Here is a 16,302-nt window from a genome sequence, read left to right as displayed (position 1 = left end):
TAGGGGAAGAAAATAGGAGGAGACTCACTCTAGGCCTTTTAGAAGGGAATAAAAAGTTAATACAATCTAGGTCAGGGAAGGACAGGGATTAGCAAATGGTCCCTACAAAAGACAAGATGGTATATATTTTAGATTTTGTGTGTCATATATCATCTTTGTCACATTTTTCAAACAGAAAATGTAAAAGCTCAGATCCCTAATCTATGTCATCAATTAGTTACTAATTGTAAGGATAAACTTGTTATGGAACAATAAAGAACTAGTAGGTCGCTTAATTAGGTTTTTTATGAGGAAAGGCTAGATAGCAGACTGCTGAGTCTTTCAATACTGAAATTTTACATAACTAATAATTAAACAACTTCTAACCACATCTCAGGAAGCAACAGTTAGAACTGGACATGGACCAACAGACTGGTTCCAAATAGGAAAAGGAATACATCAAAGCTGTATATTGTCACCCTGCTTATTTAACTTATATGCAGAGTACATCATGAGAAACGCTGGGCTGGAAGAAGCACAAGCTGGAATCAAGACTGCCGGGAAAAATATCAATAACCTCAGATATGCATATGATACCAGCCTTATGGCAGAGAGTGAAGAGGAACTAAAAAGCCTCTTGATAAAAGTGAAAGAGGACAGTGAAAAAGTTGGCTTAAAGCTCAACATTCAGAAAACTAAGATCATGGCATCTGGTCCCATCACTTCATGGGAAATAGATGGGGAAACAGTGGCTGACTTTATTTTTCTGGGCTCCAAAATCACTGCAGATGGTGACTGCAGCCATGAAATTAAAAGACGCTTACTCCTTGGAAGGAAAGTTATGACCAACCTAGATAGCATATTAAAGAGCAGAGACATTACTTTGCCAACAAAGGTCCATCTGATCAAGGCTATGGTTTTTCCAGCGGTCATGTATGGATGTGAGAGTTGGACTGTGAAGAAAGCTAAGTGCTGAAAAATTGATGCTTTTGAACTGTGGTGTTGGAGAAGACTCCTGAAAATCCCTTGGACTGCAAGGAGATCCAAACAGTCCATCCTAAAGATCAGTCCTGGGTGTTCACTAGAAGTACTGATGCTGAAGCTGAAACTCCAATACTTTGGCCACCTGATGCAAAGAGCTGACTCATTGGAAAAGACACTGATGCTGGGAGGGATTGGGGGCAGGAGGAGAAGGGGACGACAGAGGATGAGATGGCTGGATGGCATCACCGACTCGATGGACATGAATCTGAGGTAAACTACGGGAGTTTATGATGGACAGGGAGGCCCAGCGTGCTGCGATTCATGGGGTCGCAAAGAGTCGGACACAATTGAGTGACTGAACTGAACTGAACCACATCTAAACTTTTAAACTTTATGTCAGTATAATCAAGGGGCCTGACACGTTTTCTTGACTAGAAGCCATTTATGCACTGCACACAAGTATTACTGCACAAGTATTAATGCACTGAACCACAAATATTCCTGTGGTTAAGGAAACATCCTTCTTCTCCAGAAAAAAGTTGTGTTCATTCAAAAATCTTAGTAAACTTAGTACTGCCTACTATTCAGTAATTATAGAAGATAAATATTTTATGTTCCTTGTCCGCCATTTATTTTAAGATCGGAGAATCTGAACCTCTGATGGTTTGATTTTATGTGCTTTGGAGAATTAAATACCACATTAAGCTAAGACAAGTTAACCCAAGAAAAAATAAATGTAAAATGAAAAACAACTCAATTGTTTTTCATTTGGCCACTTGCTCTTTCTCAAAAGAATAGTGACCAGTACTGTGGTATAATCTATTAAAACAGAGTTCATTGTAATACATTAAACTCTGATGCCAGGCATACACCAAATATTTTGTAGCTGACATGACTCCAATGACAGCAATCTAAATCTAATAGTCTACAATTTGGATTATTTTGCTGTTTTACAAATCTGCTTTAGATGACACTAACTTAATACTCACATGCAAATAGTACTAAACTCTACTAGTTAGACCACTCCAGTGTCCTTGCCTGGAGAGTCCTAGGGATGGGGGAGCCTTGTGGGCTGACGTCTATGGGGTTGCACAGAGTCGGACACGACTGAAGCAACTTAGCAGCAGCAGCAGCAGCTACTAGTTAAAAAGCACAAAAGTAACATCTATTTAATTCCCTTTTTTTTTTTTTTTGGCTTATGCAGCATGTGGGATCTCAGATTCCCAGACAGGGATAGAACCTATATTCCCTATAGTGGAAGCACAGAGTCTTAACCACTGGGTTGCCAGGGAAAGTCCCTCCCTACTTCTTTAAATTAATATGGCTGAACTATAAGGTCACAAACTGCACACAAAAGATGAAGTTATTTCAGAAAACAGTAAAATTGCAAATATAATCTTGAACACATATCTTGCACCCTTTGTCCACAAATGAAACACTATTATTTGCAAATTATAAAAACTGTCACCTGAAGCTCTGCTGTGTATTTGCACTTTGACAGTTTCCTGGTTGTTCAAATCAGCTGTTTCAGATATAGAGTCTCTATCTTTATCCAATTCCCCTTCAGAATTTACTTTATTAATCTTGTTGCACATCTTCTCCTTTTGCCAATCTTTTGACATTTCTGAATTGTTCTCATCATCCTGAATTAACATTGTTGTCTCATTATTATCTTCAGAAAAGCTTCTAGAGCCATTTTCATTTTCAGCTTTATCACTGCTGCTACAAGATTCACAGGACTGAAAATCTACATCTGATTGGCTCTTGTCTTCCTCCATGGTCTCTTCAGTCATTATAGTTTGAGGATCCTCTTCTATTTCCATGACTTGTTCTTTTAATTCTTCATGAAGCAGATCCATTAAACATCGAAGGAATTCTTGAGCATCCTATTATATATAAGCAACAGAGATAGTCCCATTTCATTAAAAATATGTGTATGCAGAAACTTGAGAGAAAATACACAAAATGTGGTTAGCAACTGATTTCTACATGTGTAGCATTACATTGCGGACATACAACTTCACAGAACATAGGGCACTGGAGGGATACGATGTTCTAAGTTCTAAAAGTTAGAAAAACAAAAAAGAGTTAGAAAACAAAAGTAATGAAAAACTGAAGATGTGTTTCAATAAACACTTTAAAAAAAAGCTGACGATGATCTGAAAGTCAGTTTTACTACTGCTGTTATTGCAAAAAAAACTTGAGTAAGGTGTAAAGAAAACATGGATTTGCGTTATCAGACAATAAGAATTCAGAGAAAGATCAAATTCAAATATGCTCAGCTTAAAATTAAAGCTCTATCTAATTTTGTACTGTATCTCAAAATCCTTGATCAATCTAGAATGTTTATCAAAAATACAAATTCATAGCTCCCAAGTTACATCTACCAAATCAGTGTCTGTGATCCAGGAATTTTTTTAAACAAATTTATGTATTAATTATTTGGCTGTACTGAGTCTGAATCCATCTGCAATGTAGGAGACCCCAGCTCGATTCCTGGATCAGGAGAATTCGCTGGAGAAGGGATAGGCTACCCACTCCAGTATTCTTGGGTTTCCCTTGTGGCTCAGCTGGTAAAGAATCTGCCTGTAATGAGGGAGACCTGGGTTCGATCGCTGGGTTGGGAAGATCCCCTGGAGAAGGGAACGGCTACCCACTCCAGTATTCTGGCCTGGAGGACTTCATGGGGTCCATGAGAAATCCATGGGGTCTCAAAGAGTCAGACACGACTGAGAGATTTTCACTTTCACTTTTTTATTTCACTGGGTCTTAGCTGAGGCACTTGTTATGTGAGATTTTTTTAAAAAATTTTTAAGTGAGTTTTTTTTTTTTTAGTTATAACATGCAAGCTCTGCTGCAGCATGTAGGATCTAGTTCCCTGACCAGAGATCAAATCTGGGTCCCCTGCATTGGGAGCACACAGTCTTAGCCCCCGGACCACCAGGGAAGTCCCTATGATACAGGAATTTGTACAAGAAAAAGTTAATAGGGAACAGGCATTTTTTTGAAAAAAGGAAACGTATGGTATTAGGTATTAACATATGATTAGGTATTAATGTGAAAAAATATTACATAAAGCAACATAAAGCAACAATAATTGAAACTGCCACTGGTATCAATTAAAAAAATTATAGGTCAATGAAGTAGATTAGAAAGTCCAGAAATAGACCCATTATATATTATAATGTAAGCACAAAAATTAATGAAGAAACTTTTAAAAACAGATTAAGAAAATTCTTTTAAATCTGTTGTTTGCTACACTTGTTAGCAGTATGTGAAAAATTAAATTTGGATCATGTTGTAATGTGAAATAAATGACAGTATTAAAAATATCTAATTATAAAATACAAAAATATAAGTAAAAATTTATCTCTGGATATGAAACTTGTCAAAGCTAAAAGCACTAGAAAATACAGGCATATTTACACACCCCCAAATTTAAAGTTTCTAAGCAATACAGACCTACCTGCTGAGAATACCCCCGAAATGTTGGATTTACAGTTTTAATTCCTTGAAACAGAGTAGTAGGCACAACTGATCCTGGCCTGAGGAAGAAAACATTTTTAGGAAGAAACTTGTGATTTTTAGTTAGTTTTTTTTTTTTAAAGTATCCAGCAATTATTTTATTTATTTACTTTTGACTATGCCTTGTAGTGTGTGTGTGGGATCTTAGTTTTCTGACCAGGGAATCCAACTCTGCACTGGGAACTGAGTGTCGTAACCACTGGGCTACCAGGGAAGGCCCTAATTTTTATTTTAGAAATGAGAAATCTAAAATTCAAAGAGTCAAACTGAAAAGTGTTCGTGTTTCAAAAAATCATTCAAAGTGGCCCAGTATTAAGCTTCAAAAGTTCATGAAAATAGCTTATTTTTTATATTTAAGCTATAATTTATTCCTCTCTCCCATAAAGAAATGACTATGCTCTACCATATGATTTTTCAAAAAATACTAGTTACTTAAAATAATATTTTAATTACTTAAAATTCCTGGCAAAATTAAGATAAAGATACCTAGTACACTACCTAAATAAAAATTTTAAACCAGTTATCAAATACCCATGAAAACAAAAATGAAAAGTAAACCATAAGAGATTTAATCATCTAGAATCCTGTACTATGATACTTCTGAAATTTAGTAAACTTCGAAGAATATGAAGTTTATAGTTTCAGAGCAAAGAAACTTAAACATAGCAGTTAAGGGCAAGTTCTAGCTATAGAGTAAGGAACTTGGAAACAATAGAGCCAGGTAATACCCAACAGGGATAAATGACTAAGAGTTCTAATACAAAAAACATTATAGCAAACAATTACTCTTCTAATGCTACACTTAGAGCAAATAAATATAAGCAGAAAAATAAACATTCATATGTGTCTCTATGGTCTGATTTTAGCATTGTGAGAATGTCTACAAAATTCAGAAGTGTAATAGCCACTGCAGCAATTCAACATTTTATCTCCAATCCAGATACTTCATTTCGATGTTCATTGTCAAATGTAATGTGGCCAAAATTGAATGCCTCAATCTGTCTGTCTTCTACTTTTTATATCTCTGTAAATGCATTTGCAAATATTTACAATATTCAGTTTAAAATATAAGAAAATAAACACAGTAAGTACATACCTGCTTTTATGCCAGAGTTCTGTCATCAGTTTGAGATAACTTTTACAAATAGCTGGTTTCTTATCTGTTCGAGCCAGTCCTCCACAATCAAGAAAAAACTGTGTCAAAGGCGGGCTAGTTTAACAAAAAAAAAAATTTTATAATCGAGTCAAAGCTTAATACTGATTGACTTCTAGTCATTTAATGAACTATGACAAAGCACTGTATCTATTATTTCTTTGCCCCCTTTTACAGCTTCACATTCATTTCCTCATTATTTTGCGGAGCACATCAGCGCAGATTTGACCCACAACATTACAGTCCTCAATGATGTCAGATCACTTTTCTACTTTTGTTCTTTACCTCTCTGGCAACTCTTTCCCCTCTTTATTATTTTTTTCTGCTCTTATCAGGTGTCTAAATAGCAGGGTTCCTCAGAACTTGATCCTGTGACTTTCCCTCTCTTCCCTGGGTGATCATCTACAGAACCTTTCATACTGCATCTACCTGCTTCACAGGACGAAGATTGAGGGAAAACAACAAACACCTAACTGCTTTATTAGAGACTTTCCACCTACAGAAAAATATAAAGTATTTCCCTAGGATCTCTGAAAGAAAAGAGGTAAGAGGAATTAGTTCAAGCTCCTCCTTTTCTAGATGTAAAAACAACTTCCTCCAAGACGCACAACTCCCGAGGAGCTAAGCCAGGACCAGCATTGTTAGGAAACCACAGGCACGGAGGAGTAGCCAGTAACCCTACCGGGACAGCAATGGATCATGTCCCAACTCAGTTCCTTGCTTGCTCTACCTTAGGAGTTAATCAACAAGAAAGAGAAAACCTTTTCAGGGATATCTGTACATTTAGGTTTTAGTTAACCCAGATAATTTAAGCGAAGGCATTTCATGTGCTGAGAGGGGTAAGGAAGAGGTACAGCAAGGGATTAATGGGATCCTGTTGGCTAGGGAGACTGAATATAATTACTAACTTTTCAATATTACTATTAAAGTATATTTCTTTCTTTTCCCTCTCTCACTTCTCTTTTTTTTCTAAGCATACTATAGCATCATGGTTTTCTGCTCCAAGAGTAACTTTAAACAACTATACTAACATAATTAATTTCTCTACTTACCAGTTAGAAAGAGCCTGCAAAGCTGCATTCATATAACAAGTATTTCCAATATTTTTCAAACCTGTAAGACCTATTAAGAAAAATTATGTTATCATTCAATAATCCAATGACTCAACTTTATGAGTGTTCACTAAGTATATAACTAGGTAATTATTATGGTTCCTAAGCTATGGTAAGGAAATACAAAATACATTATAGAAATACAAATAGCAACAACTTGAATAACTCAAAGAGGGGTCAGACTTACACCAAAGTGATAATTTTCAGAAAATTATTTAGATATACAATTGAATAGCAGAATGCAACTCAGCACGTGCCCTGGTTCTCAAACTTTACAGCCTATTCCTCTTCCACATGGCATGCATATGCACTCACACCCACCCACTTGATACATTTACTTTACCTTCCTGGCATTTGTAGATACTAGATTCCCTTATATGAATTATAAAACAGAAAAGTTTGTACAAAACTATATATACAGGCAGTTTATACTGTGGGCTTTAGTAAAGTGATGGCAGAGAAATCAAATATCAAAATTGTCAGTTTGCTTTTTTTCACAAGTAATAATTTCCTAATAAAATTTCAACTTCTAAATAATACAATTATTTTATTGATATCTTATAATCAAATATTGCCAACTAGTATTACTTTCACTCATACATCATTAAAAACAAAAGGATATTTCCTTGGTATTTTCAAATGATGCACAATGCAGTAAGTTAAAAAAGTTAGAACTTAAAATGCATCTTAATTAATTATAAACACTGGTGACTTTTTTTTAAAAAAGCATTAACAAATAGCTTGGTTCCTAGAATTTATTTTTATAATTATCTTATCACCTCTAGATTTTGAAATTTTCACAATACAGTTCCCTAAAGAAATGGGCAATAGCATACAAAGGAGTGTGTTATATAGGAGAATTATTTTACCTCTTGCCTTAAGTTCATCTTCCTCTTCTACTTCTATATCCAGATCATCAAATACAGCAACCAGAGGAGTTTTTAATGTTGTGTTACTGGGGATTTTAAAATCCTTGATAACAGAAAAGACAACAGGCTTAAACAAATCCTTAGGCTAAATTTTAAAAAAATTTTTACTCAACTGATCTGTAGACTTCTACAGTCTCTCCTGATACTTGTTACTAAAGTTATTTTGCATCCTTTTATGCACATGAAATAGTTTTAAATTTTTTTTTTAAAATATTTTCTAAAATTCCAAAATTAATTCCTGAGAATTGGATTAACTCAAGAGGTGGAAACTGGTGACTTGCTGGTCAAATGCCAGTCCACACTATTTAAATTAAAAAAAAAAAAAATTTTTTTTTAAGGCCAAAAACCTAAACAAAAGCAAAACTTTTGAGCTAACATTTTAAACACCGGGAGAGTTCACATAAAAAAATCAAATTTTGCTGCTGCATGACAGAAACCAACATAATATTAATTAAAAAATTTTTTTTAAAAATCCAATTTTACAAGTTCTATTTTTTATTATTTCTAGTTTTATTATTTCTAGTTTTATTAGTTCTCTTCTAATAGAAGCTCAAAGTATATTGCACCCAGTTAGCAAAAATCAGTGGGAGGCTGAAATTGAATAGCAGAATGCAACTCAGCACGTGCTCTGGTTCTCAAACTTTACAGCCTATTCCTCTTCCACATGGCATGCATATGCACTCACACCCACCCACTTGATACATTTACTTTACCTTCCTGGCATTTGTAGATACTAGACATTTGGGAAGGCCCATATTCTCACTTTGTTGTATTGAAATACAGAGAAGTAGAACAGTTTTTAGAAAAAAAATCATTCAAAATCTTACCTCCTATCATACTGTTTGAAAAATCTTAAGGACATCTGACTGATTTCCCATATTGTTAACTTGTAACTAATGCTCTGATGAATTAGGTTTAAATAGTCTATAAATTTTATATCACTAAAGAAATCTGTACAAATAACTTTTTCTTCTGAGCAAAATCTTTAACAACAAGATCACTGGGAAGTTGTATGAAATTAAATTCATGTCTTTTATGTGCTATAAAAATAACTCACCAGAAAGTTATTTACAAGCTATCAGAAAAGTATCAGTATTCTTACTCAACCAGATTCAGCATTCATTAAGAGGTTGCACTGGGTCTTCGTTACTGTGCGCAGGCCTTCTCTAGTTGTGGTGAGCGGGGGCTACTCTTCCTTGTGGTGCGTGGGCTTCTCATAGCAATGAAGACCCAGTGCAACCAAAAATAAAATAATAGATGAATAAATAAGTTATGTATATATTAAAGAGTCACTTCTTTAAAAAAAGAGTTGCAATTGTAATCTATCAAGTAGAAATGGCAAATAGCTATTCTAACATTTTTTTTTAGTTAGTGATGATTATTTTCCTGATGTGTTTTTATTTGTATTTCTTCTTTGTAAGCTATCTGTACTTAATCTTTGATTAATATAAATTGTTATCACTTTCTCATGTGATTAAACTTTCAATTATCACATTTTTGTTAATAGTATAAGAGGGTTCACACAAACTTCTTCTCAAACTACCATGGCATTAACAAAACCAAAAAACGTATTTCTGAATGATAAATAGGTATCAGGGGAGAAATAGTAATGACGATTTATGAACTAGAGTCATTCAACTGAGACACTAGAAATGCAACAAGTATACCTTGTCTAAAATCTAGTCACTTTAAGTTACATTATATGTGAGGTAAACAAATTTATTGTCACAAATTTCTAACTATCAGAATATAATACAAAGATACAGCAGAAAAAATCTTAGAATTGGCATCAAAGAACACAATTCTAGAAATACACTATAATTTCCACAAGGAAAAAAAGCTCACTGATGTAACTAAAACAGATCAAATGATGATTAGGATAAGTAGACACCAACTACTCTTATTTTTCCATTTCCCTCTCCTATTTTTTTCTCTGGGGTGCTGCAAGGCACGTGGAATCTTGGTTCCCCAAGCAGGAATTGAATCCATGCCCCCCGCAGTGGAAGCACGGAGTCTTAATCACTGGGTTGCCATGGAAGTCTGTCCCTTTCTTATTTTTATAGAACTTGAAAATTCTCAAAATTAAGTGAGCAATCTTTGCAAGTTCACACATATTTTGTAGTCAAAGACTGATGTTAAGTTTTAATATGTTCTATCTGGTTTTCAATAAATTAGTAAAACATTCACAATAATAGACATGGGAGTGAAGCAGAGAGGGAAATGATGAAAAGGTAGTTGAATTAGGGCCTATTAAGGAAGGCCCATTACCTCTCCTAGAGCCAGCTGCTTGAGTTTTTAAAACCTATAAGTTGCTTTTTCCATCTTTAGACACGTGTGAGATTCAATTTTATTGTAATCTATCATTCTACAAAAGAAAAAAGGCCAGATTCTGTGTCTCATTTGAGGAAAAAAGGCACATTATGGAAACCTGGTAAAGTAAAGGTGAGGTAGGGTTCTTTAAAATTTCAGCTACATGACAAATTCTGAAATTATTTTCTGAAAGCATTTAATATTTTAATTCCATGGATTTAAATTATTACCTGTACGCCATTTTCTTGTATTTGGTGAAGTGGTTTTACATGAGGTAATGAAGGCTGAGTTCCTAATTTCCTATCCAAAAATACTTCTTTGCTGCAAGCATAACACCATACTCGAAGGGTGGTGAGGTTCACAGTTAGATAATGCTTTGTCTCCTGAATAATTTCATGAGAGAGAGAGAAGAGGAATCAAAATGAGTTATAGTTGAAAGCCTTTCAAAAGATCATAGAAGATAAACTGCTGGCCTTTAATGAATAACAATATATTCAAAACAGAAGATTTAAACCAGAGCACCAAATAAACATTACTAAGATAAACTGCTACTGCTAAAACATAGTGAACAGTAACAATATCCAAGCCTACTACAAAAGTTATTCTATTATTTTCACCACTATTCATTATAAAGATAACAAAGAGTTATTATAAGAGTCTGCTTTGCAGTTAGCAAGTAATTATAATACAAGAAAATTGACAACAGCACACTAAGTGTTCAAGAACATCAGAATGGCAAAAGAATACAAGTGACATGAATTAAAGCACAAAAGAGCTCAAGCAATAATGAATATATGATCTTGGATATGTGAAATTCTCGCCTTTCTCATCTCGAGTTCTGCAAGACAATAATGCCCTACAGAAAATGATTTGAGTAACCATTTTCTCAGTTCTCCCAAGAATGGCACAGAGCACCACCATTCTAGATGCACCAAAGAGAAGTAAATTAACTATGTATGAAGATGCCTGAGAGTCTTAAGTAATTCTCTTGAGGAACCCTGTCAAGAACAGTTGATGCTATAGAGATAAATATAAACGAAAAAGACGGTTCATTCTCAAGAAATGTATAGTTTGGAATGGGATCTCTATCTAATCTGTAAAAGAAGCATGCCAGAATTACACACAAGCACCAAACCACCAAGGTGACGTAGAAGGAGACTCCAGTAAGGAGGATGTAGAGCAAAAGGTAATATGAGTTGAGCCTTGAAGTCAGTCAGGCCCTATCCTAAGCCTAGACTTCTAATCTTGACTTCAACTTCCATATCCTCCTAATATTTCCAGCGATCACCTCCATACACCTGGAGGTACATTTCTTAAATCACTGCTCTTTTAATTACCACCTCATTCTAATATTGACCTTTCCAGCAATTCCCATCCCCACCTTTTTATAAGCTAAGATTTAACTCATTGTTTATTAAAAAAAAAAAAAAAAAGAATAAAAGGACAAAATTTTGAATGACAACTTGAATTAATGATGTTGTATTTGTTTTCCTTTTTCCTCAGGCTATATTTAAAAAATGCCTGGCATGAAATTTTTCTATATACATACCTGAGAATGTATGGTGCTATGATCCACTTGTGATTCACCACAGCCAACATATGAACACCTATTCTATAAATATATAAAAAGGAAAATAAGGCATTATATAATGTAAATTTATAATAATAAGCATTACATTTACAATGAAGTTCTGATCACATTTTAACTTTAAGATTAAATGAGTTCCAAAGTTAGTTATTTTAACCAAAAGGTACCAGGCACAAAAGAATATAATCAGAATACTTTTAAGCTAAAAGATATGTCACCTCTAATAAAAAGTAAGTGTAAAATATTGTAGTGATTTACTTAACTCTGCAAAAAGCATTGTAAGTTAATATCCAAAGTTTAAAGCTTAATTTTTATTATCAATAACAATGTTTTTAAAGTATGTTCATTTATGAAATCCTGTGTCAAAAAAATCTTCTAATTCACCTTATTCAGATATAAGTTTATAATATCAAACTTTTGAGAAGAAACACACACATACCTCCAGGCATGCCCAAAGGTTTGGTCCTCTGACTTTACAATCCTGACAAGAACCCTGTGAGAAGATCACAGAGATAACATCACCATTCCATTAACACAGCCAAACACATACATTCACTAGTATCATACAAAAAATTTTGGACTCATGAACACAGGATAATTGTGGTAATTTATCAAAAAAAAAGAAACCCACGTTTGTTTGAGAGAAAAATTAATACAGTTTTTTAAAGGAAGGGAAAAAAGCCATCTATCTTACATGAGATTTTTGTATTAAATCTTCTTTAGTTATTTCACCAACTGAATCCAAATGTGGACAATGACTTCGAAAAGATGACATTTTGTTAGAAATGTTTTCCTGTTTCTCAAGGCTTTCCAAATGAGGTAACACCTACAGAAAAATTGACCAGAAAAGTTAATTTTAAAAGTGCTATTATATTAAAAATTATTAAAATAAAAGGTAAAATAAGAAGCATACATGTTTATAAGTTTGCCCTACAAAAGTACATATTTTCAAATACATCGACCCTATTCTCACAATTGAATTTCACAACTGAATTTTGTAGTGTCCTACAAAACAGTATATTTTCAAATACATGGAGGTTATTTCCACAACTTCAACACTGGAAGTTTCTCTGCTAGTAAATAATCATTTTATTAAAACTGACACCTGTGAAGCCATGTAAGCTTGCTTCTCCACTACTCCTGCTGTTTTCCCTCCAGGTTATTTAAGTATTTACATCCCCTATTTTTCTTTTAAAAAGATTAACCCTTAGGCTAGAATTGGAATTGAAAAGAAAAAGAATTCAGATGGAAACCATTTTCACACTAGCAACAGCCCCCACTGATGATATGAATAAAATAGCTTGGTACTCTAGCAATATACCTGGATAGTCACTTTGTATCAGTTTCTCCACTGGGCAACAGTTACACTTTAGACCAGATAATTCTCTGTAGCTGGGGGAGTCCTGTATATTGCAAGATAACTTAGCAACATTCCTTCTTCTACCCACTAGTTGCCAGAACACCCACACTACCACCCTGAGCTTCAATCACCAAGGTCACTACACAGTGTAAAATTATATTCTCTAGGCAACAAAGTTATCCCAGGTTGAGACTTTGACCAGACTTACAGCCTGAAAGCGAAAGTGAAAGCTGCTCAGCTGTGTCTGACCCTTTGTGACCCAGTGGACTACATGGTCCATGGAATTCTCCAGGCCAGAATACTGGAGTGGGTAGCCTTTCCCTTATCCAGGGGATCTTCCCAACCCAGAGATCAAACCCACGTCTCCTGTGTTGCAGGAGGATCATCTGAGCTACCAGAGAAGCTCTTAAACACTTATAAATTTGATTTGATAGAACCTTTTTGTTTAATATATTTACTAATATGTTAATATCAGCACATTTATAATTGTATACATTTATTTTAAAACATAAATGTGCTGAAATATTAACACATTAGTAAATACAATAAAAAGGTTCTATCAAACCAAATCATTTTAACAAGTCCAATATTACACTACAACCTACAAAATACAACAGGAATCACTCTGAAGTTAATGTTGACTAAGTCATGATTTCTAAATATCACATTACTACATAATATCAAATAAGCCATGCTCCTTGCTTTCATAGCATGAAATAATTGCTGGGACTTGCCTGGCAGCCAAGTGGATAGAACTCCAAGCTCCTAAGGCAGGGAGCATGGTTCTGGATCCCTGGTTGGGGAACTAAGATCTCACCTGCTATATGGTACAGCCAAAAAATCCCAAAACTGAATTAAAATAATTGCTAATATTTTCCATTTTTAATTTATGTATGGGGGAGGGTTTCCTACCCACCTGTCACTTCCTTGTGAAGGTGAATATCTTTTCCCTCTTATCCAATTACTCCCATTTTCAACCATAATGGAGTAATAAGCACCAGATTTACCCTCTTTTAAATAAGAAATCAATTTTTAAAATATATAAAATAATGATTTTTCAGACACACTGGACAACAGGCATTGCAGGACACTGATCCATCCATTAGAAGATAAAAACAAGGCAACTGCCCCAACTGACTGCCTGGAGAGAATTTCTAGTCTACAGTACAAGCAGAAGAAAACCCAAACAGACTTTGGTGATCTTTCTGAGCTGAAGAGACAAAGCTGGAAATGCAGTGATGCCAAGGTGAGTAATCAGAGAGGGAACTGGAAACCCACTCCTGGAGAATCCCATGGAGAGAGAAGCCTGGCAGGCTAAAGTCCATGGGGTCGCAAAGAGTCGGACACAACTGCTTAACTAACACACATATACATAAGGTGAGTAACGGGCTTCTCAGGTCGCTCTGTTGTAAAGAATCTGCCTGCCATATTTACAACAGAACATGGAAGCAACCCTAGATGTCCATCAACAGATGAACGGATAAAGAAGTTGTGGTACATATACACAAAGGAATATTACTCAGCCATAAAAAGGAACGCCCTTGAGTCAGTTCTAATGAGGTGAATGAACCTAGAATCTATTATACAGAGTGAAGTAAGTCAGAAAGGGAAAGATAGATATCATATACTAACACATATATACAAAATCTAGGAAAATGGTACTTAAGAATTTACTTACAAGGCAGCAATGAAGAAACAGACACAGAACAGACTCATGGACACGTGGAGAGGGGAGGAGAGGGTGAGAGGTATGGAAAGAGTAACACGGACACTTACACTACCAAATGTAAAGAGATAGCCAACGGGAATTTGCTGGATGGCTAAAAAACTCAAACAGGGGCTCTATGTCAACAGAGAGGGGTGCGATGGGAGGGAGATGGAAGGGAAGTTCAAAAGGGAGGGGATATATGTATACCTATGGCTGATTCAGGTTGAGGTTTGACAGAAAACAACAAAATTCTCTGAAACAATTATCCTTCAATTAAAATAATAATAATAAAAATAATCTACCTGCCAATGCAGGAGCCTCAGGAGACCTGGGTTCCAGCCATGGGTCAGGAAGATCCTTTGGAGAAGGGAATGGCAACCCACTCCAGTATTCTTGCTGGCATAATCCCATGGACAGAGGAGCCTGGCAGGTTACAGCCCATGGGGTAACAAACAGTCAGACATGACTGAAGCGACTGAGCAAGCACGCAAGGTGAGTAAGAGAAAGTAAAGAACTGAAAAGAAAGCAAGTCAACTCTGCAGATTCCTAAAGGGCGACCGGTGGGCTTTCATCCAAGCACTGATGAGCACATGCCTGTGACTAAGCTACCTCAAGCAGTGGAAAGAACTACAGGAAGGGGGCAGACAGAACAACTCTCAAAGCCAGCACAGGTCTGTCTGTGTGTCACAGCCAGAGGTGAAAGATTTCACAACACAGAGGGAATAAAGCAACAGTACTCAGAAGGGCACTGCCTTTGTACAGGGGAAAAATTATCCCTAGAGCAAAGACTACTTTGGTTCTGCCTTCAAAAAGCTCCAAAGCAAGCATGACCGGGTCAAACTGCTCCAAAAGAATTAACTGTGTCCCAGAACAAAGATGAAGAACATTTAAAGGAATGAACAAAACCAGCACCTAACAAGGTAAAAATCAAAATGTCTGGCATCCGACAAAACTATTAAGATATAGAAAGAAGGAAAATCTGACCCTCAGTGGGGAAGGAAAAAAAAAAAAGAGATCCAGAAATAAGACAGACAGAATCAAGGATACAAATGATAAGCGACATGAAAGACTGGAAGGGGGGAAAAAAGAAAAAAAGGCCAAAATCAAAATTCTAAATGTTAATAAAAACGAAAAATAAAAAATCTATGTGAAAAAATACAATGGATGAGATTAAGAGCAGACAAGACAAGGCAAAAAAATAATGAACTTGAAGACACAGTAAAGTGAAAGTGAAGTTGCTCAGTCATGTCTGACTCTTTGCAACCCTGTGGACTGTAGACTACGAGGCTCCTCCATCCATGGGATTCTCCACTCAAGAATACTGGAGTGGGTTGCCATCGAAATATAAAGATTGAGAAAATTAAACAAGAGCATCACTCAGGTGGCAAAGTCTGAATTTGATGAAAACTAAAACCCTCCAAATTGAAGCAACACAAGACATAAGAACAAATAATACCATGGCATATCAAAAACAAGTAGCTTAAAACAACATGTTAACTGAAAGGACATCTTAAGAGCAGCCCCAAAAGATCCATAATGTAAACTAGAAACACATAAGCCAGAAGGCAGAGGAGCAACATCTTTAGAGTTTACTAAAAGAACACCATCAACCAAGAATTCCATACATAGGAAAATATCTTTTGAAAACAAAGGC

General features: G+C 35.4%; 1 protein-coding gene across 2 annotated transcripts in view; it reads right to left on the bottom strand.

The window, feature by feature from the left end:
- The window catches only part of USP33 (ubiquitin specific peptidase 33), a 58,768-nt gene that overhangs the window by 23,146 nt on the left and 19,320 nt on the right, over nucleotides 1–16,302 (bottom strand). For both annotated transcript variants that reach the window (XM_065910696.1, XM_065910705.1), the window contains exons 2-10: nucleotides 12,275–12,406; nucleotides 12,020–12,073; nucleotides 11,542–11,604; nucleotides 10,223–10,375; nucleotides 7,623–7,725; nucleotides 6,694–6,763; nucleotides 5,585–5,698; nucleotides 4,430–4,508; nucleotides 2,432–2,849 (exon numbers count right to left, since the gene is read on the bottom strand). In XM_065910696.1, the coding sequence (XP_065766768.1) occupies nucleotides 2,432–2,849; nucleotides 4,430–4,508; nucleotides 5,585–5,698; nucleotides 6,694–6,763; nucleotides 7,623–7,725; nucleotides 10,223–10,375; nucleotides 11,542–11,604; nucleotides 12,020–12,073; nucleotides 12,275–12,355 (1,135 nt within the window). In that variant the 5' untranslated portion in view covers nucleotides 12,356–12,406. The remainder of the gene's footprint in view (nucleotides 1–2,431; nucleotides 2,850–4,429; nucleotides 4,509–5,584; nucleotides 5,699–6,693; nucleotides 6,764–7,622; nucleotides 7,726–10,222; nucleotides 10,376–11,541; nucleotides 11,605–12,019; nucleotides 12,074–12,274; nucleotides 12,407–16,302) is intronic.

This window comes from Muntiacus reevesi, chromosome 1, assembly GCF_963930625.1.
Source record: "Muntiacus reevesi chromosome 1, mMunRee1.1, whole genome shotgun sequence".
NCBI lineage: Eukaryota > Metazoa > Chordata > Mammalia > Artiodactyla > Cervidae > Muntiacus > Muntiacus reevesi.
This window is presented reverse-complemented; position numbering and strand designations above follow the sequence as displayed.